The sequence below is a fragment of the Nematostella vectensis genome, chromosome 12 (assembly GCF_932526225.1).
Source record: "Nematostella vectensis chromosome 12, jaNemVect1.1, whole genome shotgun sequence".
NCBI classification, from domain to species: domain Eukaryota; kingdom Metazoa; phylum Cnidaria; class Anthozoa; order Actiniaria; family Edwardsiidae; genus Nematostella; species Nematostella vectensis.
In genome coordinates, this window is record NC_064045.1 from 2,672,331 (window position 1) to 2,698,698 (window position 26,368).

A 26,368-nucleotide genomic window follows, 5' to 3' on the forward strand; every position below is an offset into this window, starting at 1 on the left:
CGTTGATGGCTGCAACTGCGGTGTCTTCATATGCTTTGTATGTGTAACAGCTACCCTATGTATGAGTAACATTCACGGCCTTTGTAGCCCTGGGGGGAGGGGGTCCGTTTTGACGTTGACTAAAATAAAATATGCTAGTATCAGACCAATTGAAAGCTCTCTATTGAGGTTGGGTTGGTTACGGTTGAGGTTGAGGTTGGTTGTTTTTTTTTTTTTTTAAGACAACAGAATCTGAGTGAAACAATTAATTTTAGTGCAAAATTTTAACTAAAGATCGGTCATTCTGCTTTTAATTTTGTAGATCTTATCTAACTATTTCAAAAACTTTTGTACTTTTATCTACTTTTAATAGTTTCCCCGTTGCATGGCTCTTTGGATTCCATCAATCAACTTAAATGTCCAAACTGAGCGGCGGCTGCTGTCTCAGGTCATTGGATCCTGCTGTGAAGACATAAATAGGTAATTGTTCAAGACCCCATAGCTAAAAATAGAGAGGGGCTAAATTTGCTTAATTTGACCCACCCTCCATAAAGGGGTTATATGCAAATTCGCAAAGATGCGGACAAAAAGCTATGTTACAAATCAATTGTTTACTAATTAATGCCTTTATTATATTCATTAATATTGATGTTGAGCATATATTTTGTTGTTTGACTGTCTAAAAACAAACATAAGGTTGATAAATTCTACCTAGGTATCCCCTCCTCTTGGAGAAAGAGCAACAATAATAATCATTTGGTGCCAAGAGGTTTACCCACTAGTTCTCCTGCAGCTGTGAACAATTATTTTAATCACCTGTTCAAGCTCTGATGTAAAAAATATGGTACCTTGTTTGAACTAAAATGTTATAAGCATAAGAGCCATCCCTGCATATCCCAACCTCACGATTTTGAGTATAAAACTATAAACAGTTTTCTAGCTAATTTTCTTTGATCCTTTTCTGTTGTAGCAATCGCAACTTTAAGGTTTGTAAACTCTGTCGGCAAGACGACAATGAGGATTGGCTGGGGTGTGACTGCTGTGGCCAGTACTTTCATGCTGCCTGTGCCAGTTTCAACTTTGCAACAGCCCTTTCCTCACAATTTTACTGCCCCTTATGCCCCTGATCCTGACATATTGACATATTGTGGATTCATAAGTGGCAATAGTTTACCAATAATTATTTTAACATGGCCATTGGGGGTGGTTTCTTCGGGGTGATAGAAGTCAATGAGACTGGATAAAACAGATTTTGTGTAATTGCCTTCCTCAAGTAAGCTGTGGAACAGTAATACAGATTGAAACGAAAAATCATGATTTATCTTATTAAAGAATTTCTTAGATATAAATCTAATACTATGGAGTCATGTAGGTTTGATAACCAGTATGAATTTTCCTTTTTTGATAATGCTTCCTCTATGGTCTGTAAATATTCATGTACCTCCTGCCTGTTAGCAAAGACATAGCTGGCGCAAACAATGTAGGAATAGTGTATCCCCCTGAAATTTGTGGTGGCTTGTTATGACTTTAGTGGCTAGAGTGGCAGTTTAGGTCCTAGGGGTCGCGAGATTTTTAGCCTTGTCTCATGGATAGCATTTACTTCCATCCTCCACTCACATGCTCTTGTTTTCTACTTGCGCCATTTGTAGACCACAAAGCTTTTGCTGTCAAGTTAGACACCCCCAGGAATAGCTGCTGACCGATGTAGAATGTACCTGAAAATATAATCAGAGTATGGTAGTAACATACTATGAGAGTCATCGCTGTGGTACATAACCTTTTGTGTTCTTACAATCGATACTTACGATATGGTTATCGTAAAATAAAACAATTCTCTAGAAATGGTAATGTTGGTCGTGCACACATTTAAAAATACATTGGATAGTATGGAAGGTTGTCTGAAAGGCTAGTGAAACAGCAACAAAATTACCAGCAAATACCTTATTGTTCTCCCAACCTTTCCTGCACGTGATGCGCCCCATTTAGGGTTACTCTTTCATTTTGCTGTCGAATTTCCCTTAGTGATGGGGGTTTATTACTTACCCATTGTTGGGGTTTCTGTGGTGGGAATCGCTGGAAAAGAAAATAAGAGGATGAAGAGTCGGGTGCCTTTGCTAAAAGGGTACTAATTTGATTTTTTTTTTCTTTGGGAAAACAAGTCCCCTGCACAGCTTTTCTTAGACCTCGTCCAAACGCCCCACGTAACTTTTTTGTTTCGTTTTCAAAATGTTCTGCGTTCGTCATCTATGACGTCACATGTCCATCTGAATGCACCCCACTTGAAGCTTATATGACCTCTACCGAGTTTTGTTGTCATACGATGTTTCTTTCCCCCGCGCGGTCTTTCGGTCACACCCTCTTCTAGACCTCTTTGGAATAGGAAGAATTTTCCACCAGCGTAGAGGAAGGGTGAGTCTGCGGGAAGTCAGCGGTTTTACGGAACCGATCACCGGTACGTAGTCGGAAATCCCGACTGACTCCCCGGCTCTCAGCGGTGTGCTACATTGACTTCCGGTGTATTAGGCATTGCAAACTTCCGGTATAAAAATAGAATGCCACATGGCTGAATCTGGCGGGAACTGTAAAATCCAACCATTCCCGCACTCGAACAATGTCACAAACTCTCTCGGAATAGAAGGAGAAGTTTTTACGACAACATTTCACAGAAATTAGAACAGATGAGAATTACTTTTATGGCATTTTTGATGAAGCTGACAAGTCTTTGAATTCTGGTTTAGAGGAATTCCTCTGCCTCTCATATAGTTCGTTAAGGTTTACTTTCACGCAAAAGAAGACAAACGATACTCTGAACCAGGTAAGTGCTGTGTAGCTCAGTGGGACGCAAAAATGCGCAGTCTTCAAATTTAAAATTTGAACATGTTTCTCTGTCGAGGTTTACGGTATGTTGGTATTAGTTTTTGAAACGTTTATGATCTACTAGGCGTCTTGTTTACATTTACTGGCGCTGGTACAACTCGTACCAGGAAAAGGTATCTTTATAATGTGGGTATTGTCACCTCTATTTATTATATAAACGACTAGAGTATTTAAGGGCCCGTTATATTGGAAGGTGCACGGGTTTACACTTGCTTGGGAACTTTAGAAGGGCTTTTACTTTTTGCTGTAATTTCCATGGTTAACTCTCCTTACAATTAATAGTTGGGTCATATAACCATTTCAGAACATTCCAGTATTACCACGCAGCACAAAAGTCGGCATTTGTGTGATGTTAGAAGTTCCTTTTGTCATTTTTTAATTCTATTTTGGAAGCAGTATTCCATTTATAGTGTATATTCATGATTCTCGCGAGTATTTCCTAGTTACAACCTGTAACAGGATGCCGTGAAGTTAATGATTTACGCACGGCTGGACAGAACATACCTGTATTTATTTCAGCTGTGCTGTCCGATGGAATAAGCAGAACATGCCTTTAAGTTGCTACCAATCGGCAAAATGTCGCCCTAAAGCGCCCCCCCAAGTGTCCAACTCTTTATATAGCCTATCTTAAGAACACGCCCGTAGCCAGGGGGAGAGTGGTGAGGATATGTAACTATCTTAAGAGAGTTATTGCCGCGGCTAATCCTCCCCTAGGATTATCCCTCGTTAACCCCTCTTCCCCCCCCCGTTTGGAAATTAGTGTTGTCATGGATTTTACCACTAAATGAAAAACTAAGGGTACTAAATTATGGGCGTGGCAAAAATGTAAAAAGTCATTTGCTGGATAGGGTAAGGTACCAGATGATATTATTTACTCCCAGTTTTACCCAACTTGGTTGCAGTTTCTCCCGTATTCCAGCATGTCCGAGGGAATCTTCCTATAAAGTTTTTTGGACACCCTTTCTTGGTTGAATCTGCAGACACGCAGCACTGTCTTCATGGACCTGGAAATGGTGACGGCCTCTCGGCAAAAATGTTAGTAAGTTGTGTACTTTTCGGTTCTATTTCACGTTTTATTTTTATAAACAAATAATGTCTGCATTCCTCTTCTATTCGAATTGTTTGTGTCTCTGACTGAAATTTTATAAGAAATTTACCCACCGGTAACCGAACCCCCCCCCACCCCCAACTCACCCTCCGATGGATCCAACCTTTTGTTACAATAGCCAAATCAAATTATTTTGCAATAGGACATAGTAAAGGTGGCAAGAAAAAGACTGAAAATTTCAAAGGTCATTGGACAAAAATTAGTAAAGACACAAATTCTAGTATCAAAATAAAGCAACTTGTCCATGTTTTATTTCTATTTGAAATATTTTCTCCACAAATGTGTTTCTGCATCCTTTTTGGCCAATGACCTTTAAATTTTATGATTCAGACTTGTATTTTCAATTTTCTTCAAGGGTTTTTGGCGCGGGTACCCTGTGGTTTTTGAAATACAGAAATATTGGGGAAAAAAATATATTAAACAGGGGCAATTTGCTTTGTTTCGATATCCAAACATTGTCTTTAATCAACTTTGACCAATGGCCTTTTCAATGTACTGATTGAGACGTGTATTTTATTTTTTCCGTTTTAACAACGCGGGTACCCTGTGGTTTTTCTCCGAAATGGAGAAAGATGTTCCACCAAAGGGATTTTTGGGGACTTTTAGTATGTTAACTAGGTTGTATCACTTGTTCAAAATCCGCTGAGAGAAATTATATTGCAGACAACAATGAAGACAGGATAGAACAACGCGATTGGCCTTGTGTTCACCCCATGCATGCGAAGCAGGTTGATGGCTGCAACTGTGGTGTCTTCATATGCTTTGTATGTGTAACAGCTACGCTATGTATGTGTAACATTCAAAGCCTTTGTAGCCCTGGGGGGAGGGGGTTCGTTTTCACGTTGACTAACATAAAATATGCTGGTATCAGACCAATTGAAAGCTCTCTATTGAGGTTGGGTTGGTTACGGTTGAGGTTGAGGTTGGTTGTTTTTTTTTTTGAAGACAACAGAATATGAGTGAAACAATTAATTTTAGTGCAAAATTATGACTAAAAATCGGTCATTCTGCTTTTAATTTTTGTAGATCCTATCTATTTCAAAAACTTTTGTATTTTTATCTGCTATCAATAGTTTTCCCGTTGCCTGGCTCTTGGAATTCCACCAACTTCGAACTGAGGGCGGCTGCTGTCTCAAGTCATTGGATCCTGCTATGATGACATAAATAGTTAATTGTTAAGGACCCCATAGCTAAAAATAGAGAGGGGCTAAATTTGCGGACAAAAGGCCCTGTTATAAATCAATTGTTTACTAATTAATGCCTTTATTATATTCATTAATATTGATGCTGAGCATATATTGTTGTTTGACTTTCTAAAAACAAATATAAGGTTGATAAATTCTACCAAGGTATCCCCTCCTCTTGGAGAAAGAGCAACAATAGTAATCATTTTGTGCCCAAAATGGTTTATCCACTAGTTCTCCTGCAACTGTAAACAATAATTTTAATCACCTGTTCAAGCTCTGATGTAAAAAATATGGTACCTTATTTGAACTAAAATGTTATAAGCATAAGAGCCAGCATATCCCAACCTCACGATTTTGAGTATAAAACTATAAACAGTTTTCTAGCTAATTTTCTTTGATCCTTTTCTGTTGTAGCAATCGCAACTTTAAGGTTTGTAAACTCTGTCGGCAAGACGACAACGAGGATTGGCTGGGGTGTGACCGCTGTGGCCAGTACTTTCATGCTACCTGTGCCAGTTTCGACTTTGCAACAGCTCTTTCCTCACAATTTTACTGCCCCTAATGCCCCTGATCCTGACATATTGACATATTGTGGATTCATAAGTGGCAATAGTTTACCAATAATTATTTTAACAGGGCCATTGGGGGTGCTTTCTTTGGGGTGATAGAAGTCAATGAGACTGGATAAAACAGATTTTGTGTAATTGCCCTCCTCAAGTAAGCTGCAGAACAGTAATACAGATTAAAGCGAAAAATCATGATTTATCTTATTAAAGAATTTCTTAGATATAAATCTAATACTATGGAGTCATGTAGGTTTGATAACCAGTCTGGAATTCCCTTTTTTGATAATGCTTCCTTTATGGTCTGTAAATGTACCTCCTGCCTGTTAGCAAAGACATAGCTGGCGCAAACAATGTAGGAATAGTGTATCCCCCTGAAATTTGTGGTGGCTTGTTATGACTTTAGTGGCTAGAGTGGCAGTTTAGGTCCTAGGGGTCGCGAGATTTTTAGCCTTGTCTCATTGATAGCATTTTGTAAATTGTCGTACAGATTTTACTTTATCACTCCAAGATAAAATTATTGGTGTTATCTGATATATTTGTTGTATTTTACCTTGTCGTGGTAACCGTCTTAGGTTAAATTTGATAAGTAATGCATTTTCTAATGACAAGCGAACTCTGCTAAATGCTTAGATATTTTGATAATTTCGCTCGTCCCGCCACCCTCCAAATATCTGAATCCACCGCTATCAATTCAGAGTAAAGGACACTTTCATGACCAGTGAATATATTTATTATCACGTAGTAGTTCTGAATACCATTTATTTTGAGTTATTATCAAATAGAATATTAAGTAACAAATACGTCTATTACACAGTTAATAGTTCACCTTCAATACTTGGAAAATTCCGCAGAAATGAAGAGCGTAATTATTGTAAAACTAAGTCTTGAAGATTCTTCGCGATTTCCAGGTGTCTCAGCCGCCATCTTGTAATTACTTTGTCAGTCGGGACTTCCGACGGCTTGTCGACCGGGTTCCGACGTATACATTACCGCTGACTTCCTGCAGACTCACCCTTCCTCTAAGCCGGTGAAAAATTGCTTCCCATTGGGATTGTGCAACAAGCAACTGTTTCTTAGGGAATCTGCGAAGAAAAGCCGTACCAGCTGATGTAAAAGCAACACAAAGCACAATATCCCTACAATTCCGGTAAGCAAGGGTATCAGAGAGTAAGACCGTAGTTTCTCTATGAATTATCGGCAAAATCAAGCACATCGCGTCTTTGAATGTGTTGGTTTGTGAAGTGTGACGAAATGTGAGATTCATTATTGTTCAAAAGTCTTTAGCTCGATCTTTGCTCTGCTATCTTCGGATTTTGATAACATTTCTTACATTCACTATTCTTTGAGGTCGATAACTCGTGCGTTGTATTGGGGATTGTGCATTGAATGGGATTTCTACACTCATTTTGTGCGGTTCTCTGTTTGTGCTTCCGCTTTCGATTTAGTAAGGGCTTCGATTGTTTGTGAGCAGTCCATTGACTTTAACATTCTCAAATTCCTTGATTAAAACACAAACATGTAAAACCGATAAGTTTTCACGAGACTAGGCAAGGTAATCACCTAGATATATAAAGGCAAGGTTTAATGCAATGTCAACAAAAATTTCGAATCATAACTCGACACCAAATACGGGTTCTGTCTCCAAAAAGGCCTTACAGCTCACAATCTACAAACAGTGGAAGCAATCGTATATACTTACCAATGAGGCATAACACTTCTGAAATAAACTTTACCTTTTATCTGGAATTTAGTAACTGTAACTCAGAGAAGCAGCTCATTCGCCATTACCACTTGACGTGTCCATGGTTCCGTTTTCGGCGCCATTCTCGAATGCACTGTTCTGTTAGCTAGTCGCGTGAATTTCTCGAGAAAAGCGCCGCTTTTTTCAAATGATTCTTGCACCAGGATATAAGTTAAACACGATGTAAAATATCATATCGTTATCCAAACAATTGATAATTATTTCAGTGAAAAATTCCCCTAAAACTGTTGTAAATCCGTTGCTCGCCACGCTTCGTGGCCAAGACCTTATAAATGCATGGCCCGGGTGTGAAAACTCATTAATTCACTTGCAGTCAGTAGACTGGTGCCTTCAGATTTGTAGCATTCCCTTCTTTTCTAGGTTGTCAATGGTTGCTACAACTTTTGTTAGGTCCTGACTTTTACTTTGTTTCTCAACAGATTTATTAGTAAAACCAAGAGTGGAATCGATGCTACCTCAATCTTTCAAAATGTGACGTCAATGCATTAAGCAGGTATAGCCAATCTACTGTAGCATTGATATACAGCATTTTGATGTTGTGATAATAAAAGATGATGATTTCTCTTGTTGCTGAGCATTTCTGTATTTTTGCAGATCAGTATGGCCTCTGTACTCTCAGGCAGTGAGGAGAAGGACAACTTCCTCAAACTGTGCCGCCTGCTGATAGATGGAGGTACCCAGTCCCTGCGGACATACTTCACATCAATCCACCATCCCACCCACCTTGCAGCATTTCTAAATAGGCACAAGAAAACCTTGATTAACCTGAAAAGCAGGAGGATACTCCGGCAAGAGCAGTTTGATCGACTATTCCCTGCCAGCGGTGTTCCATCAGCTAATGATTATGACATTACACTTTTGTTCCTGTTGCTTCGCCACATCTCTGGGTTGTCACCACCTGTCAGTACGTCTAGCTGGGATGTGTTGCCTCGTCCCACTGATCTTACCAAGGAGGCACACATGGCCCGACTGAAATGGTACAGGAATAATGTGTTTGCCCACATCAAATCAACTGAAGTGCCAACTGTTCAATTTAATCAGTACTGGGTTGAAATATCTGATGCTCTGATCTCCCTCGGTGGAGTCAGTCAGGGCGAAATAGACACCCTGAAGGTCACACCTCTTGAGAGAGATTATGTAACGCTTTTGAATGAGTGGGTTGATAAAGATCTAGACTTGTCAAAAGAAGTAAATGAGACAAAGAAAGAAGTCCAAGAGACAAAGAAAGATGTGCAAGAGACAAAGAAAGAAGTGCATGAGACAAAGACTAAAGTAGATGAGACAAAGAAAGAAGTCCAAGAGACAAAGAAAGATGTGCAAGAGACAAAGAAAGAAGTGCAAGAGACAAAGACTAAAGTAGATGAGACAAACAAAGAAGTCCAAGAGACAAAGAAAGAAATCCAAGAGACAAAGAAAGATGTGCATGAGGTGAAGGGAAAAGTATCTGAGATGGCAGTGGACCTAGCATCACTCAAAGAGGAATTCTCAAGTAAGTAAACCATCTGATACAAAGCTAGCCTGGAATGATAATAAGGAACTAACATAACCAAGAATCTCTAATAACAATAAGATATCATTGATATAAGAAATACTGAACCTATTTAGTTGACATTTGGGAGACAGGACCTCTTGCTTTATATCCTTGTCCATGAAGACAGGACCTCTTGCTTTATATCCTTGTCTGTAAAGACAGGAACTCTTGCTTTATATCCTTGTCCATGAAGACAGGACCTCTGTTTTCATATCCTTGTCCATGAAGACAGGACCTCTGTTTTCATATCCTTGTCCATGAAGACAGGACCTCTTGCTTTATATCCTTGTCCATGAAGACAGGACCTCTGTTTTTATATCCTTGTCTGTGAAGACAGGACCTCTTGCTTTATATCCTTGTCTGTGAAGACAGGACCTCTTGCTTTATATCCTTGTCCATGAAGACAGGACCTCTTGCTTTATATCCTTGTCCATGAAGACAGGACCTCTTGCTTTATATCCTTGTCTGTGAAGACAGGACCTCTGTTTTTATATTCTTGTCCATGAAGACAGGACCTCTTGCTTTATATCCTTGTCCATGAAGACAGGACCTCTGTTTTTATATCCTTGTCCATGAAGACAGGACCTCTGTTTTTATATCCTTGTCTGACAGGATTCTTGCTTCTTCATGGCCTGATGTTGAGAGAAACTTTTGTCCCTTTTTTGGTTTGGTGTCTTCTAAACACCTAGAGGCCTAAAATCCCTTTCTTGATTATTCCACTCTCAACTCTACAACTTGTTGTCACAGGTAGAAATGTGAACAGCAAGAAGGACATCACTGCCGCTAAAGGTGATGAGGCTGCTTCTGGGAAGTAAGTTATAATTCTTTTTTGTGTGTTTCTCTTGCACAGATAAGCATAATTATGAGTTAGATCGTGCAAACTTCAGTGAATTGTTTTTTAAATGTACCTTTTTGATTTGTTTCGCTTTTGTTTCTTATTATATAGATTTATTATAGATATTTCAATGTCACCCTTCAATAACTGAAAGTAACAGGCAATTTTAGGTTGTAAACTGATTGTGTGCTTTCTACTTTAGAACATCTCATGACCCAGGGAATAAGCGTCTACCAAAGAAAAAAGGTACATGTGACATGTGACATGATAAAATAAAATGAAAAGTGGCAGATTCTAGGAGGGGGCGGGGCTGGGCCGGGTCTAGTATTTATGGTAACACCACATGTTTAGGTAAAATTTTAAGACAACATATATATGGGGGTTTAGTTTCTCCTGCCATATGTTTTATACAGTTAGTGTATATGTCGATGGGCCATACCCTCTCCCCATGAGACAAATCATAGTTTCCCACCACTGATACAGACAGTGGAACCTGTATATTGTTTTTTATTTGACAGAACTTGTTAAATACAGATTACAGCCTCACAGAAACTATACAGTCTTACACAAAGTACAGTTGCAATATTATTATTATTTTGTAGAAGTTGATAAGTAACCCGACCGAGTACAACACTATTTCCATTGGATCTTCCTTTATATCGTAAAATCAAGGAGGACATCTTAACCAAACCCCGATTTTACGGTGCATCTACTATCTCCTGGGGCATTTTGTAAAATCCAGGTTCCACTGTATCTGTTTTGTATAGCACTTAAAACACTTGTTACCTATCAGTAGAGATATAGACTACTCCATACAGTTTGCAATCATGACTATGGGTAATGGGATAGTCATGGATAAAAGATGCTCTAGAAGGAGAACAAAATCATTTTCTCTCTTGGCTGCACAGCTCCCATATATGAACGAAAAACTGTTCTTTGCATAGATGATACCGATTTGGATATTGTTCCTTTGTCAGCTCAGGTGTGCTACACTAACCAGCTGATTGTTTGCATACTGCACTATAGATACAACCCCCCATCCAGGTTCACTTCTTCTTTCTCCGAAAAGGGCTGGAATTGTCAGCCCCACTTCTCTGTTTCACTGAGGCATACATGTCATATCAATCTTTAAATTTAGCGTTTGTAGCATGTTAGGCGAGAAAGGGCCAATTCTTTGTGCAATTGATGTCCTCTTCTTTCAAAGGCATTGTCAGGGATTTCCATTATCTTGTTTGACACTCTTTGAAATAAATATTTCCTATTATACTGTATATAGCATCCCTTCCACTTTCATATTCTCGTTAAAAATGGAACTAGGTAGAGCCATGTATCTGCTAATAAAACACCTTGAATTTTTATATTCACACTGACGCAAACACACTGACGCAAATCGTTCTCCTTATTGAGAAATGCCCTTCAATAAGTTTGAAAAGAGAATGACCAAAATAAGAAAACCAATTCAAACCGAAACAGCAATATGTTTTTTTTTCTTAATTTTAGTGATTCAAGACTTCATTGACTATCTTCATCTGAGGTACACGACAGGTGAAGAGGTCCTTATTGAGCCGCTTGAGGACATGGAGGACGGCAACTTCACGCTGAAGAACATGTTTTCAGAGCTGGAGATCGTCAGAAAAGACACCGACATCAAGGTGCCGATGTATGACCTCTTTACTGCTAGTGAACAATCCAAGACAGTGCGAAGTGTTCTCCTGGAGGGGGACTCTGGTGCGGGCAAGACCACGTTATGCAAGAAGATTGCATATGACTGGGCAACAGGGGTCTTGGCCGAAACAGAGTCCTTCCCTCAGGTGGAGCTAGTGCTGTCTTTGAAGTGTAAAGGGATAAGTTCTAAAGGGTTCCCGCAGGCAGTGCAAGATCAATTGTTTCCCGAGGAATTTAGTGTACAAGATAGGGTAGAAGTGGTGCAGTACATCAAAGAAAACCAAAATAAGGTTTTGATAATCCTAGATGGATACGACGAGTTACCTTTAGAGGCAAGGGAGAGCATAAATAATGTAATATGTAAAAAGTTCTATTCCTCTAGTTACACCCTTTTAACGAGTAGACCAGAAAAGAAGCTCAGCAAATACTTTACAGGAAGTAATGCTCTAGAAATCAAGGGATTTCACGATGTTGATGACTTCATCAGCATTTTCTTTAATTCATTACCAGATTACGCAGCATTTATTGTAGAGATTATCTCCAAAGGAATCTCTAATGTCGACTTGTGTAACCCTCTCACCTTGATTCTCTTCTGTTTGAGTTTCAAGGATCATTGTGAGAGGAACAGGGAAAATGATTTCTCACATGATATGACCTTTAGAGAACTTTACGAGGATGTAGCGTACTCACGAATCAGGAGATACTTTGAGAAGGAAAACCTCAACTTCGACGATGACGATATTCAAGCGATGAGTTTAAGACTAGGAGAAATTGCTTTTCACAGTCTTAAGGAAAATGATTACACCTTTCCACTACCTAAACTATCAGACGTTTTGAAAAAGGTAGGTTTCTTAACACGCCGCAAATCCCCTAGCACCATACGAGCAGTAGAAATGTACTCCTTTGTTCACAAGTCTTTTCAGGACTTTTTCTGTGCTGTGTTTTTAGCTGACAGGCTTGGACAAGGCATTGTTGAGAGTGTATTGATTAATGATGTTAGATTTTACTTCACTGTTAATCGTTACGACCTCGCTATGATGGTAGGAAGTAATGTGATGAAAGCCGTGGAATCTCTCGCAGGCAAAGTACCCGAGCATCCACCCGAAGTGATTCCATGGTGTGATTGGCGTTATCACTCTATTGCTCTCAAGTTGCTCTGTCAGTGTCTGGCGAGATGCAAACAATCAGAAATCGTCAAAGTTTTGGAAAAGGCATATTGCCTCCTTCCATGCAGAGTGCTTTTACAATTACCTGATACTGAACCATATTATTATTTTACGCTTTTAGGATTGTCATATTTGCTATCGTACGATTTGTCTCGTTCCCATAGCCTGCAGACTGTCGGTAGTGTCAGCGGTTTGCGTCCCCTTGGTGATCTTGCTATCCCTTTTTTGAATTATACAGATGAGATCCCTGATCAATTTACAAAAGCGTTAGCTTCTTCTCCGATTCGAAAACTAGATATTTCTTGTCCCCCTGGTGCAGGTGATATTGTAAAAGCGCTTGCCAGCATGCTGTCACGTACCACATTACAGTCTCTCAGTCTTTTTGATGGGATCGACGAGGCTAATTTTGGCAATTTAATCGAGTCTTTAAAGAACAACGTTACACTCTCAGAAATCTGTATTGAATCTGACGGCTTTGGTGATTCGTGTGCTATCAAGTTGGCTGAGATCTTATCTGATAACACCAGTCTCACTGACGTTCGCATTGATAGTAATATCCTGGGAGGTACTGGCATTAAAAGGCTCGCCAATGCATTGAAAGTCAATAAAACAGTACGAACTCTCGGGATAGCTGGTGGTAACATGACGTCTGAAGCAGGCCGTGCTATCGGTGAAATGCTGAGACATAACACTACTGTCACGTCTCTTTTTCTTAGCGGTGGAAGGCTAGGTGATTCCGGGGCTCGGGGTATCGCTATTGGTCTTGCACAAAACACGACCATCGCTCAACTTAGCATAGCGCATTCTAGTATAGGCACCGCTGGCATAAAGGCAATAACAAAAGTCATTCAAAATGTTACCCGCTTAATTTTGTCTGGTAACCCGGTAGGGTACGGTGGAGTAAAAGCTATTGCTAGACTTCTTGTGAAAAGCTGTTGCAGGTTGAAATCCCTTTTTCTTGATCACTGTAATATAGATGAGTTTGGTGCCAAGGAACTCGGCATAGCTTTGTCAAGGAATTCATGTCTCGAGGAACTGTCCGTAGCTTGTAATGATATTAATGACGAAGGGATGTGTGCGCTGGCTGGGTCTGTGGCTAGTAATGAAACATTACAGGTTCTTTACATCTCGTACAATAACGTCGGTCAAAATGGTAAAAAGGTTATAATTAGCGCTTGCGAAACGAGCAAGTCCGTCCGGCATCTCTACCACGAGAACGACTCCATTCTTAACACGTGCACCAAGCCCCATTCTGTTTGCCTACTTACCCGTCAATTTTATGACTTTGAGTTTGATAGAATGCATATGTTTTACAAAAGATACAGTCAAGGTGTAGAACAGGAAGTCGAGGAGATATTGACTGTGTCCTCTCGAACGCTTAAATTTGTAATTTCTTGAGACGTTTATTCGAAAATCCTTTTTTTATAAAGTGCAGGAGTAAAAGTCCTCCCCATCTTGTTCGCCCATAAAATTTTGCTTAAAAATGCCCAACTTGCTTTCATTTCTAGCAAAATTTACCGTCGGTCCTCCCCCCTCAAACAAAAATATTGTTTGTGCATAAGACTGGGGGGACTAGGGTATTGTAGTCCCCCTCCCCTACAGCCCAGCCATCTGGTTTGTGGTTAAGGTATTGTGTGTGGGGGGGGGGGGGGGAGGTTTTTATAATAACCCTCACAGGTGGCTTACACTAGCATGTCACGTGACCAACTAAAAAGTCCAAACGAGCACCAACTTGTCAAACACGTAGCTGTGACTTGCTCGTGTAAGCCGCCTGTTGTTGCGAGTTGAGTCAGAATAAATGATTAGTTTGAGTGCACTAGGGGTGTTACTACGCAAAGCATATTGTCAAATGTTGTACATACTTGTATTTTAGTCACTTTAATACCTAGGGCCTATTAAATTGTATATATTGCACAATGGTAATAAAAAAGATGATGGTATTGATTGTGTAGATCGCTGACTGCTTGCATTAGCGTTGACTTTCCCCTCATCGCTCCCACGCTCCCGGTAAACCGCTCTGATTGCCTTCCTTCTGCGCATGCTCCTCAATATGATGTAGTTTGGCTATAAGCGACTTGCACTTAAAGATCACGTGACTTCTTGTGTAGCAAATTTACGCCAAAACACAGAAATGGCTGGACCATCATGCCAGAGAGTGACAAAAACAATTAAAAAAAATAAGCCCCTTCTGTCGAGGCATAGAAACTTTCTGGGTGATTTATAAGCGCTTATTATGTTTTTTTATGTAACCGTTAAAGCTTCGCGAGAGTCAAAAGTCACGTGATTTATTTAAGCAGGTCGTTTATTGCGCGCATGCGCGTTGTCCTGTTCTCAGGCCCCCCTTTAATTTCTTCACAGGAGACCCAAGCTCAGGGTTTGTTCAGCGCGTGGATCGCGAGTCTCGGGCTGTAGCAAGGGAGCTTCACTGAGACTCGATGCGTGAGCGCGTTGACTGCGAATAGCCGCCATTCCCATCGATTCGCAAAAGTTCCCTACAAATTTTTTTTCGTACGACTCTGACTTCTATACCCCACCTCCCCACCCCCCTTGGTAGCGGCCCTGAACTAAGATTGAGCTATTTTAAAAAAATAAACCGACTAGTCTCTTGGTGATACAAAAAGGTATTTACAGCCGTTACATATATTTACTAATACAAACAAGAGGATTGTTGTATAGATCCTGATATTTAATCTGATGTGTTGCGTGATGTATCACGTGATCACCATATTTAGAAAAAGTGGTGTCTGAAAAAGAACGCCAAGTCCTGGTGAAAAAAAAAAACGCTCAAACGCAGCAAGTATACAAAGCGTTAATGCTAATCAGACGCACTGCGTAACTCAATTCTTACAAGTCACACAATCACGAGCCTTGGTAGTTGAATGTCTGACGCTACATGTCAATCAATCTTCGCTCTAACAGAGCAAATACGCCGCTAGCGTTACATCTTGTCACATGTATTGCGTGGTGGTTTCACGCGAGGTCACGTGTTCACGAGCCTTGGTAGATCCCAGTGCTCCGGTGTGAGGCGACCGCGAGGTAGACCCTCTCTCCCATGATGAAGAACGTCATGTCACGTGTCCGTGCGGACGAGATGGACTGGACCTTGGCGAACTTTCTAGAGTGATACTTGTCCCACGCATAGATCACGGGATCGAGGCCACTGCTGATGATAGCAAGGTACGTCTTCTCTTTGCCCATATATGGCGAGGTAATGCTCACCCAATCACGTGCCTGGAAAAATACAAATGAAAAGTCACGCAACATTGTCTCGTAGACGTCCTCGAAGTACAATATCAAGAATAAAGCTGAAACACTTTTTGTTATTGCTTATCATTTAAAATATAACGGTGTATTCGCAAGAAACCTTTAAAGAAATAATCTACGAATAAAATCTGACCCATAATTGACGATATTTGCTTGAAAATATATTGGTTACTCGCTTGAATTAGCCGATGGAGAGGGGTGCTTTGTGCGACTCGGCATCGAGCGGGAGCATAAAATGGTGGCCTACTTTAAGGCTCAAAAGGTGCCCCGGATGTGATGGGCAAAGTTTTCTCGATGTATGATTTGTTAGTTATCCTCATTCAATCCTAACTGACTGTCATACAAAAGGTTCCAGTATGTTGTACCACTGTAGCTCAGGGTCTATAAATGTCTAGCTCTCGTACCCTTTTAGATGGAACTCTCTGGAACTCGTTGAATGTGGTCCCATTCCACTGGAATATCAGCGACGAGTCCGCACCCCACCGGGCCACTGCCAAATATGGTGTTCCTTCAACCTTCAATGACTTTAGGCCATACGCACGCTCTTCTGTGTACAACCGCTGGAACATCTCGAATCTTGAGCCGCTCCATTTGTAAATGGTCGCGTAAGGACCTCGAGAAGCGGGGCCTGGGAACGAGTAAAATATTGACGATTATAATGAAAGAGTAGACAAATATCAACAACCTGGAAGGGGAGTTTTTGAAGGGACAAAAATATTTGTAACTCAATGTCCGATTCTATTTCAGGGTTCACGAGTCGCAAAAAGCATGAGAGAAAGAATCAACATCTCGATCTATTCATCTTTTATAGTCTATGAAAATTAATAGCTGAACCTAATAGTAATTGCAACACAAAGAATTTTATTGTTTAATGATAACAAAAGACATTCTAAACAACACCCCAAATGTTCTCCAAAGTTCTCTTGTGTGAACATCTGGAAATTTGACAATAGTCATTTTTTTGTCGGCGTCTGGAGCTTACTGTAGTGCGATCTCTTCGAGAGTGGAGGGTCAGTGTGCCATGAATAACAATAAAATTGTTTATTGTTGAATTTCGAGATGTCCACAAAAGAGAATTTTGGAGAACTTTTGGGAAGTTACCAAGGACATGCTACTCTGTCATTTAAGACCGAAATCATTTGTGTTCCAATTACTTTTAGGTTTAACATCAGATTGACTGGACTACAACGAAGTCTGTCATTTAATACCGAAATCATTTGTGTTGCAATAATTTGAGGTTAAACATCAGAGTGACTGGACTACAACAAAGTCTGTCATTTAAGACCGAAATCATTGGTGTTTCAATTACTTTGCAACACAAATTATTCTTATAATTATTACTTACCAGTAATCGCTAGGAAAACCCCGCCATCTATAGTAAAGGTCTCCAGGTCGGACCCCGCCGCCACAATACTCTGGTACCTCGTGAACTTCTCCCCGTTCCACTTGAAGATATGCGAATAAGGTCCATAAAAGGTGGCAACTGCCAGAAACACGTCTTTGCCGATGAAGATGGGCTCCACGTCGAATGCTTTCTTGGTTTGGAGAGTTTGGAAAGGCACAAACTGGTTATCCACCCATTTGAAGACCGGGGAATCAAAGTTCCTGGAGTTGCTAGCCACGGCGAAGTATTGCTCGCCTCCGATCCTGAACGGCTGCCATTTGCGAGCATTGGCAACTTTGAGGACTTGGAAGTTGAAGAATCTGAAATGAAGGACATTTTGGCAATTAAGTACAGTTAAACCTTGATAATTCGAACTTAGATAACTTGAACTCCCCGCTAACTTCAGGAAATGTTAAAAAAAAAAAACTCTAATACGCTTAAGGAATCTTCAAATAATATGCTTTTTTGCATATGATACCTATGACAGTGCACCCCCTCTCGGCCAATCCTGGGAACGAGCCAGCTATCAATCAGTTTAGTGTCCTTTTAACAAAGTCTACTGGTCGTCATTTGTAGACCACAACCCTTTCTACCCCAACCCTTTTACTTCCATCCTCCACTCACATGCTCTTGTTTTCTACTCGTCGCCATTTGTAGACCACAAAGCTTTTGCTGCCAAGTTGAGACACCCCCAGGAATAGCTGCTGACCGATGTAGAATGTACCGAGGTCCCATGCGTCTGTGTACAAAGTCTGGATCATGTATCGCTTCATGAACTTCGTCATGTTAACAAAACCTGAAAATATAATTCAGAGTACGGTAGTAACATAGTATGAAAGTCATCGCTGTGGTACATAACCTTTTGTGATCTTACAATCGATACTTACGATATGGTTATCGTAAAATAGAAAATTCACTAGAAATGGTAATGTTGGGTCGTGCACACATTTAAAAAATAAATTGGATAGTATGGAAGGTTGTCTGAAAGGCTAGTGGAACAGCAACAAAATTACCAGCGAATACCTTATTGTTCTCCCAACCTTTCCCACACGTTATTAGCCCACTATGGTACATGCATCTGGCTTTGCATCTTATCGGTCTCTTTTAGCAAATAAACATGTGATATGCCTCATTTAGGGTCACTCTTTCATTTTGCTGATGAACTTCCCTTAGTGATGGTTTATCACTTACCCATTGTTGGGGTTTCTGTGGTGGGAATCGCTGGAAAAGAAAATAAAAGGACGAAGAGTCGGACGCCTTTGCTAGAAGGGTACTCATTTGATTGTTTCTTTTTTTCTTGGGAAAACAAGTCCCCTGCACAGCTTTTCTTAGACCGCGTCCAAACGTCCCCACGTAACTTTTTTGATTGGTTTTAATAAAGATCTGCATTCACACTAAGCGTTTTTATTTTAAGACGGTCTGTACCCATGTTCCCACGAAAACGCAGACGCAATACGAAAACGATAGAAGCGCTAAATACATGAGGGCGGGGTCTAGGTGTCAGTCTGAAATAGTCTCTAAGACTGACACAAATAGGGCTGTACAGGAGACTAATGGGCAAATGGAACTTTAGTCTTTCATAGAAAAGTTCATGTTCTTAATCTCCGGGTTTCCTTATTACAAATTAATGTTGGATGAGAATTTAGAAGCTTACTTGAGATAACAGTATGAAATGTCAGACTGGCACCTACTTGTGGCAGCAGTGGTGACTGGCTGAACGACTTCTCCACCTGAAACATAGGAATGCACCCCCAATGATAACCAGAGAGTGACATTATGCAATAGCAAAAAAAAAACAGCTCCCAATGTCATAACAAATAGTAAATAGCAAAAAAATAAAGCCAACAGAATAACAAACCTGTGCAGCTTGCAACAGCACTACAAAGCGATGCATCTGGGAAGAAAACAAATATATGTGAAGTTGGACGTTTTTATGCAAATATTTTTCCTGTGTTTCTATTTTTGTTTTCAATATTCTTTTTTTTTTAACCCAATGCAAAGCACTAGCAAAAATAGGGTGACACAAAACAGCTGTCTAAAGTCTAACATAAGTGATTATTCACATGTATACAGATTTCTTAAGTCTTACTGAGGGTGACCCTTCCATGTGTACAGCTGTCTTAAGTCTAACCAAAGGGTGACCATACACATGTGTATAGCTGTGTAAAGTCTAACCAAAGGGTGACCATTCACATGTGTATAGCTGTCTCAAGTCTTACCAAAGGGTGACCATTCACATGGTGTACAGCTGTCTCAAGTCTAACCAAAGGGTGACCATACACATGTGTATAGCTGTGTAAAGTCTAACCAAAGGGTGACCATTCACATGTGTATGGCTGTGTAAAATCTAACCAAAGGGTGACCATTCACATGTGTACAGCTGTCTCAAGTCTTACCAAATTTGACACAGAGAAGTCTCCGCCCATCTGACGTCAGGTACTCTCCTGCGCCACACCTAGGCAGGGATACTAATGCACCTGGGTCCCCCTGAAAAACATAACAAATCTAGTGAAACAAGGAGGGTACAGTTATCATATCACTTCCATAATATGTATTGGACATACCTTTGGTCCCTGTTGGCCAGGGGGTCCCTGAGGCCCTGATGGACCAGGAAGGCCCTGGGGTGGAAAAAAGAGATTATTTACAATAGCTATACACGGAAACCTGTGATAAGGAGATGAAATTGTTGAAAAATAACTGCAGTAGATGCATGAGCTTGTGGAAGATAGAAATCAGCAGCATAATCACGGTGCTGTAGTTACCACAGGGGCAGGGGGACGGACCATCTTAATGTCTCATGGCCCTGTCCTCAGAATTCTGAGGCCGTCAGTATGCCTCTGAGTCAGGAGGAATGGGGGAGTTGAACGTTTCTCCCTACTCAAGTGGGAGGTCCACTCAAATGGCATTCAAATCACAGGCTTCAATATGACTACAAATCATACAATATCTTCATCGTTAAGTCAGACACAAAAAGGCAATGTAATGAGTTAAATTATTAGCATGGTCTGGGTTACCTGTGGTCCAATTGGGCCTTGAACACCCTGTAACATGGATACAGTGTTATGTTTACATGATGGTAGCACACTCAGGGAGATGACATGGTGTGAATGGAACAACAAGAGAAACAATTATGAAAGGTTAGTTCTTTTTAGATCGCTGATGACAGAAAAAAATCACATTGTGTGGGTGATCAAATGAACCTGTGATCTTGCCAAAAATAATGTATCACAACAATTTTTATGCTTTTCTAAAGTTTGAAAATCAAATCTATTTCGTGCTGCAAAGTTTGAGAAGCTTTAAAGCTGAAACTTCAAGAAAAAAATACTCAATATTTTGTGTGATTCTGAGCTCACCTGCCTACCCCGTGGTCCTCGTGGGCCCCGTGGACCAGCCTGCAAAATATCCGATAAAACATTACTATTTTTGAAAAAAAAGTAAGAGTCAAACTGTCGTGGTTTCTCACAATTACCCTGATTGGGCTTGAGAATTTAAATTTCAAAGATCAAGATTAGAAAAATTCCAAATTTGTCACATTGTTATCTTTATATTATAGTGTATGGAAAGGTGGAAAACACAAACAACGAGGTCTATGCAATGTCTGCAGAAGTATAAGCAGAAGGAAAGACAAATAAACCAGAAGTTGAGAGATGCAAACCTTTCAGATTTTGCTATGTGTCCTATCTCAGGGCGGCTACTAAAACTGTTACAAGGATGTACACATGTTTGATGTGTGATATGCTAACAAACTCTTTACAACATGTTTACAAAGGATTTTAGCAGCCGTCCTGAAAGGCTTGCAAGTAAAATATGAAAGAATGGCACCTCTCAGCTACGGTTTTGTTTGGAAGGTGGGTTTCATGCTTTCATTTCCTTTAATCATCAGCCCATAATCCCATGTTTTTGGGTGGATACTGTGCATTATTCTGGTATAGCGAAACAATTGGAGGTTGCCTTCTTATGAAGTTCCTGTTAAGTATTTTCAGCTCATATGCACCAGTACCAGGGGTTTTATTGAGACTCAGAGTGGTCGGTGGAGATTGATAAGTAGGGGGTTGAAATCATTTTATTTTTTTAGTTCAAATAAAAATTAATCAACTTTTAAAAAAAAGTAGCTGGCGCTTGGTGGGAAAAAGCTGGCAGTTTTGGCGGATGCCATTTTTATGGTGCAATTTTTTTAATTTTTAACCACTCGGAAATTGGACAGCGCTGTGCGAGACAATGCTCTCAACAAGGGCAGCTGGATATGGTACAGGATACAGGAGTGAATTGGTTAAAAAGTTCTTGCTCTAGATAAACTTATTGCATACCTGTCAACTCTCCCGCATTAGGCGGGAGTCTCAAGATTCAGGACCCCTTCTCCCGCTCTCCTGCGTTGAGCACCAGATCTGCCGCTTTTTTGAGATTTTTATTGCTTCCGAAAAATTATTATCCATAAGAAATGGACATTTTTCCTAGCGAGCGCAATTTATCTAACACCCTTGTAAGATCTTTAAATGGATTTGTGCGCAAGAGCTTTCAATACTGCAAACGCCCGCGAGGGTATAACACCCCTCCCACAAAAAAAAAAAATTCTCAAGCCTTGAGATTATTGTAACCTGATTCACATAGAACTTAATTAAATCTTGTTTGCTGGCCTGCATATCAAGCAATGTTCTAACCGCTTTATCGGAAAAATACGTCGCAAAATGACGATATTTGTTTATATTTTGGGCGCTACGATGTACGATTCGCGTGCAGAACGAGTTCAATTTACAATCGACACGTGATGACAAGTCACAGGTTACAATCTGCGATTATAAATTTAGCCTCACTCCAAAATATCGAGCACCTCTGCCTTCAACAATTACATGGGGCAAACAGACTGTGATATGATTACACAAGCGGCCGAAACAATTATCAATTTTGAGAATAATTATAAACAGATTAACCAAGCTATAGTGGAATACAGCCAAGATTTTTTTCGCCTGAGTGACGTTTCTTTCCTCAAACAAAAATATTGTTAAGGGGATTGTGTTTCGTGTCAACCTCTCAACGTCTGAAGAGCGGTAAAAACACAGCGATTTAGCACATTCCATTTGAGATAATTACGACTTTATAGTGAAAGCACTTCGGCCAAAAATAAACACATTCAGCGACAACATTATTACAGCTATAAACCGCTAGGCTGAAAAGGGATAAAAATAAACGAATTGCTCTGAGGCTAAACCAGTTCATTATCCTGTACGTAACACGAATCAAAATAAGCAAAATCGAAGGAATAGCCCGTGAATTATTAGCTAAAAAACCTAAGCTCCATTTGAGGGTCATCATATATGTTTGAAAAAGAAAACACACTTTGTGATTCTCAATGAGCATGTAATCAGGTATTCCGGAACATGATTAGATAGAAAAAAAGAACTTAAACTGACCCTATCGAGATAAAGTAAACCAAATAAATCAAAACAACTTACCGGTACTTTCTCAAATTTCTTGTCCAAAAGTTCGCGAAACTCTCTTGCACAAACTCGGGGACACTTTTTTCTTTTAGTGGATGACAAACCAATGTTCACACTGTAGATCACGAGGAGACAGACGATAGTCCTCGCTAGAGTGGCCATTGCTGCGTTTCGTGAGTTGGTTTCGGTCCCTTCTGATATTTGACGGCGCTAAAGTCTAACCATGCACTGACAGCCAGGGATGCTCGGCCCGCTCTTATCACATTCCGACTTCGTCACAGAAAACCGCAAAATTACCAACACTGAAGATTTACTCAGATCGGCACGAACGCAATGATCCGTAAACCAACCAAGCTCTTTAGATTACGGGTCACAGTTGAGCGACTGTAGCTTTTACGCTTCGCTTTGACCTTTTCTTATCTGAGTAGAAAGCTGAATTCTCGTCAGTTTGTTATGGTTTCGCGCCATTTGGGGGCACGAGACCGGAAGGGCCTAACAAGATGTCGACAACCGGAAGTGTGTTACCGATTTAGGCAGGAAACCGCCGAACAAAACATTAACTTTACAAACTGTTTATATAAACGTGGAAGCAAAACTTACAATGACTAAACTCTTATCTCTCACGCTATGTAGTTTCTCGACAAAATTCATATGAGGAGAGTCGGTGAAAGTCACTACGAAGGTGACGCGCCATCTGCCGTCACGCTAGCTCTCCGGCAGCGTGTGACGAGGTGCTGTGATGGTAGGAAACACCCGTTTCCTCAGATCCAAGATAAGATAGCGCCGATATCGCAGCTGATATTTCCTGTCCTTCTCCTGGGGTGAATATTTTCTGTACACAACACTGTGCCGGGTAAACCTACATCGAGGAAGGCGATCCCGATGAAAAGCAATTAGTGATCATAATCGATGATGTTTTGGCGGGCTTGCCTTGGTACCGTTAATGCTCGAATAAGCTCCGGGGCGGCTTTATATGAATAATATATAGATTTAGGCATTGCCTAAAAGCGGAGCTCCAAACGACCAAATCTTTGCTTCATTTTCGCTTAATAATTCTAGAAATTTAAATATTATTATTATATTTCTGTTTTTGACGATTTCAACGATTTCTCAAATCATGCGCCCAATTTGTCAAACCCCCTTCCCCCCACATAACAAGTTTAGATAATTCATACGATGTCTCGGCGTCAGGGTAGTTTTACTTTTAGTGACGGTATCGATGACGTCAATCATCACGTGACCATATATTGACACCGCCCTTGAAACATACATGACACCTACCAAGTTTGGTTGTTATACAATGTTTCTTTCACGAGATATGAATGTTTTCTACATTGATGACGTCACAATCACGCGACTATATTGGAGCACCCCCCTTGACACCAACATGACACCTACCGAGTTTGGTTGTCATGTTTCGTTCATGAGATATGGATACTTTTGTTCTTGATGAAATCGGAATAATTTTTCTTAAAGTGACGTCATTGATGACGTCACAATCACATGACTGTTTTGCTGCACCCCCCTTGACAGCTTCATGTAACATAGCAAGATTGGTTGTCATGATGTTTCGTTCATGAGATAAGGATATTTTTGTTCTTAATGAAATCGGAATAGTTTTGCTTAAAGTGACGTCATCGATGACTTCACAAATCACGTGACCATGTACACCCCTTTGACACCAACATGACACATGCCAAGTTTGGGTTGTGAAACAATGTTTCTTTCAAGAGATATAAATGTTTTTGCTTTTTATTACTTTTCTTGCTTTTAGTGACGTCATCGATGACGTCACACAACACGTGACCATATTGTTGCACCCCCTTGACACCTACATGGCACCTACAGAGTTTAGTTGCCACACGATGTTTCCTTCGTGAAATATAAATATTTTTTCTTTTTGATGACGTCGGCATATTTTTGCTTCTAGTTACGTAATGGATGACGACACAAGCACGTGACTATATTGGTGCACCCCCTCGACACATACATGAGACATACCAAGTTTGGTTGTCATAAGATGGTTCGTTTTTAGGAGATATGAATATAGATATGACATCGCAATAGTTTTGCTCATCGATGACGTCACGCATCACGTGACCATATCTTGGCACCTTGACTTATATGACACCTGCCAAGTTTGGTTGTCATACGATGCTTTTTGGGGACGCACGGGCATCGCTTCTCCAAAACTCCAGTCGATGGGTTACCAATATTTGTTACCATCATGGGCTCATAAGTAGGGGCAATCATCTGTATTATATAAGTGTGGACTGCCGAACTGCACGGGTAAAAGACTGTGCTAGCGTCCCGTCTTGGCCCGACTGATGCCAATGTGTGTATGCTAGTGTGCTTTTAAAGTCCACATTTATGTATACATACTCGCAAGGATAGTTTGGCTATTCGAAGGAGTTTTAGAGTAGGAAAGGTCGCATGCGTGATCCGCACAACTGGCATCACGCTAGCCCAGTCGCAGCTTTAGATCCCACATGGATAAGCTGTGGTTTAAAGCAATTCGTCCGAGTCGAAGTCGCCCTGCAGTTTTTTTGCCGATGAAGTTTAACTGAGGCAAACCGGCTATACCATTGACGAGTCCTAATAAGGACGAAACAGCTGTCCATGGTTGCCGAACTGCACGGGTAATAGACTGTGCTAGCGTCCCGTCTTGGCCCGACTGATGCCAATGTGTGTATGCTAGTGTGCTTTTAAAGTCCACAATTATATAAGTGTCATCGTCATATGCCGTCCTTTTTTGTAATGATTATAAAACGTATTATAGTTTCTGGTCAGCCAAGACAAGAGGTCACATTAGAAACGACTTCAGTGGATAGTCACTATAATACACGTCCTCTCTATCCTCTTTTTTTCTGGAAAGTCAAATTTGAACAAAGTATTCATAACAGATCATAAATAACAAGTATAAATTTTTAAATTGAATGGAAAAAGAATTTACAAAAAGACACAAATATACATATTGAGGTTGCCATTTATGTTAGTATACTTTTACATGGATATTTCTTACAATTTCTTACCAGATCAGGACAGTGAGTCCAGGACAGGTCATTGGTGTTGATACAAACACAGTTCCAGCTTTGAAGAGCTCGTTTAATAAAAATATTCAACAAACACAAGAAATAAACTATCGTATGTTACTTCTTACACTATTTAGTTAGTTAGCAGTATCAAAAACCTTATGAATGATAATATGGCCTCTCAGCGAGAGAATTTCGAGATCGAAACAAATGATCACATATTTTCGAATTTATTGTTTTGCAAGAGCAAGAAAAAATGTCCTCGTAACAAAGTTTGAGTCCACTTATGGAGAAATAAATAGTCCAACGCTTAGTAAGAAAATGTTTCTTTCTCTGTGGCTAAAAGGGTTCAGAAATTAGGACGGCATATGACGATGTGGGAAGACTTTGAAAAGCAAGGATCGTTTTCCCCCTTCTCGGCCGCCATTTTGGATTCCTTGAGACAAAGTCAATTTTTCCGCCCTGTGGTCTGATTGGCTAGTCCGCACGTCTAAAAATAGCCAGATCCTAGGAAACGCCGTGACACCTTTATAGTAAAAGAATATGGGGAAGTTGATTCCCTTCGCGCCGCGTGGGT

At 40.3% G+C, this 26,368-nt stretch overlaps 2 protein-coding genes and 3 long non-coding RNA genes across 6 annotated transcripts; 2 read left to right on the plus strand and 3 right to left on the minus strand.

Moving 5' to 3' along the window:
• Positions 1–372: 372 nt before the first annotated feature.
• On the minus strand, positions 373–7,771 carry LOC125557337. Its single transcript, XR_007305231.1, has 3 exons — positions 7,451–7,771; positions 6,544–6,799; positions 373–438 (listed from the first exon to the last, which is right to left on the minus strand). It is a non-coding gene; the product is annotated as an uncharacterized LOC125557337 (long non-coding RNA).
• Positions 1,399–2,987, minus strand: LOC125557340. The gene is made up of 2 exons (XR_007305234.1): positions 2,023–2,987; positions 1,399–1,694 (listed from the first exon to the last, which is right to left on the minus strand). It is a non-coding gene; the product is annotated as an uncharacterized LOC125557340 (long non-coding RNA).
• LOC125557339 lies at positions 4,362–5,536 on the plus strand. Its single transcript, XR_007305233.1, has 2 exons — positions 4,362–4,728; positions 5,038–5,536. It is a non-coding gene; the product is annotated as an uncharacterized LOC125557339 (long non-coding RNA).
• Positions 7,772–7,898: 127 nt separating the features above from the next.
• On the plus strand, positions 7,899–14,616 carry LOC116609594. The gene is made up of 5 exons (XM_048719828.1): positions 7,899–7,972; positions 8,074–8,968; positions 9,758–9,821; positions 10,048–10,091; positions 11,346–14,616. Exons 2-5 carry the CDS (start codon positions 8,080–8,082, stop codon positions 14,072–14,074), a joined length of 3,726 nt encoding a protein of 1,241 aa, XP_048575785.1. The 5' UTR covers positions 7,899–7,972; positions 8,074–8,079; the 3' UTR covers positions 14,075–14,616.
• A 665-nt stretch (positions 14,617–15,281) lies between these two features.
• On the minus strand, positions 15,282–23,666 carry LOC5502122 (thrombospondin-type laminin G domain and EAR repeat-containing protein). 2 transcript variants are annotated; one of them, XM_048719846.1, is made up of 12 exons: positions 22,775–23,664; positions 20,678–20,716; positions 20,339–20,365; positions 19,889–19,942; positions 19,721–19,811; positions 19,183–19,218; positions 19,016–19,054; positions 18,516–18,545; positions 17,949–18,120; positions 17,286–17,644; positions 16,345–16,568; positions 15,282–15,907 (listed from the first exon to the last, which is right to left on the minus strand). In XM_048719846.1, the coding sequence occupies exons 1-12, from the start codon at positions 22,919–22,921 to the stop codon at positions 15,665–15,667; spliced, it is 1,461 nt and encodes a 486-aa protein (XP_048575803.1). In that variant the 5' UTR covers positions 22,922–23,664; the 3' UTR covers positions 15,282–15,664. The 2 variants fall into 2 exon arrangements, with proteins under 2 accessions (XP_048575803.1, XP_048575804.1); XM_048719847.1 differs by lacking the exon at positions 20,339–20,365 and having other exon boundaries at positions 22,775–23,666.
• Positions 23,667–26,368: the final 2,702 nt, after the last annotated feature.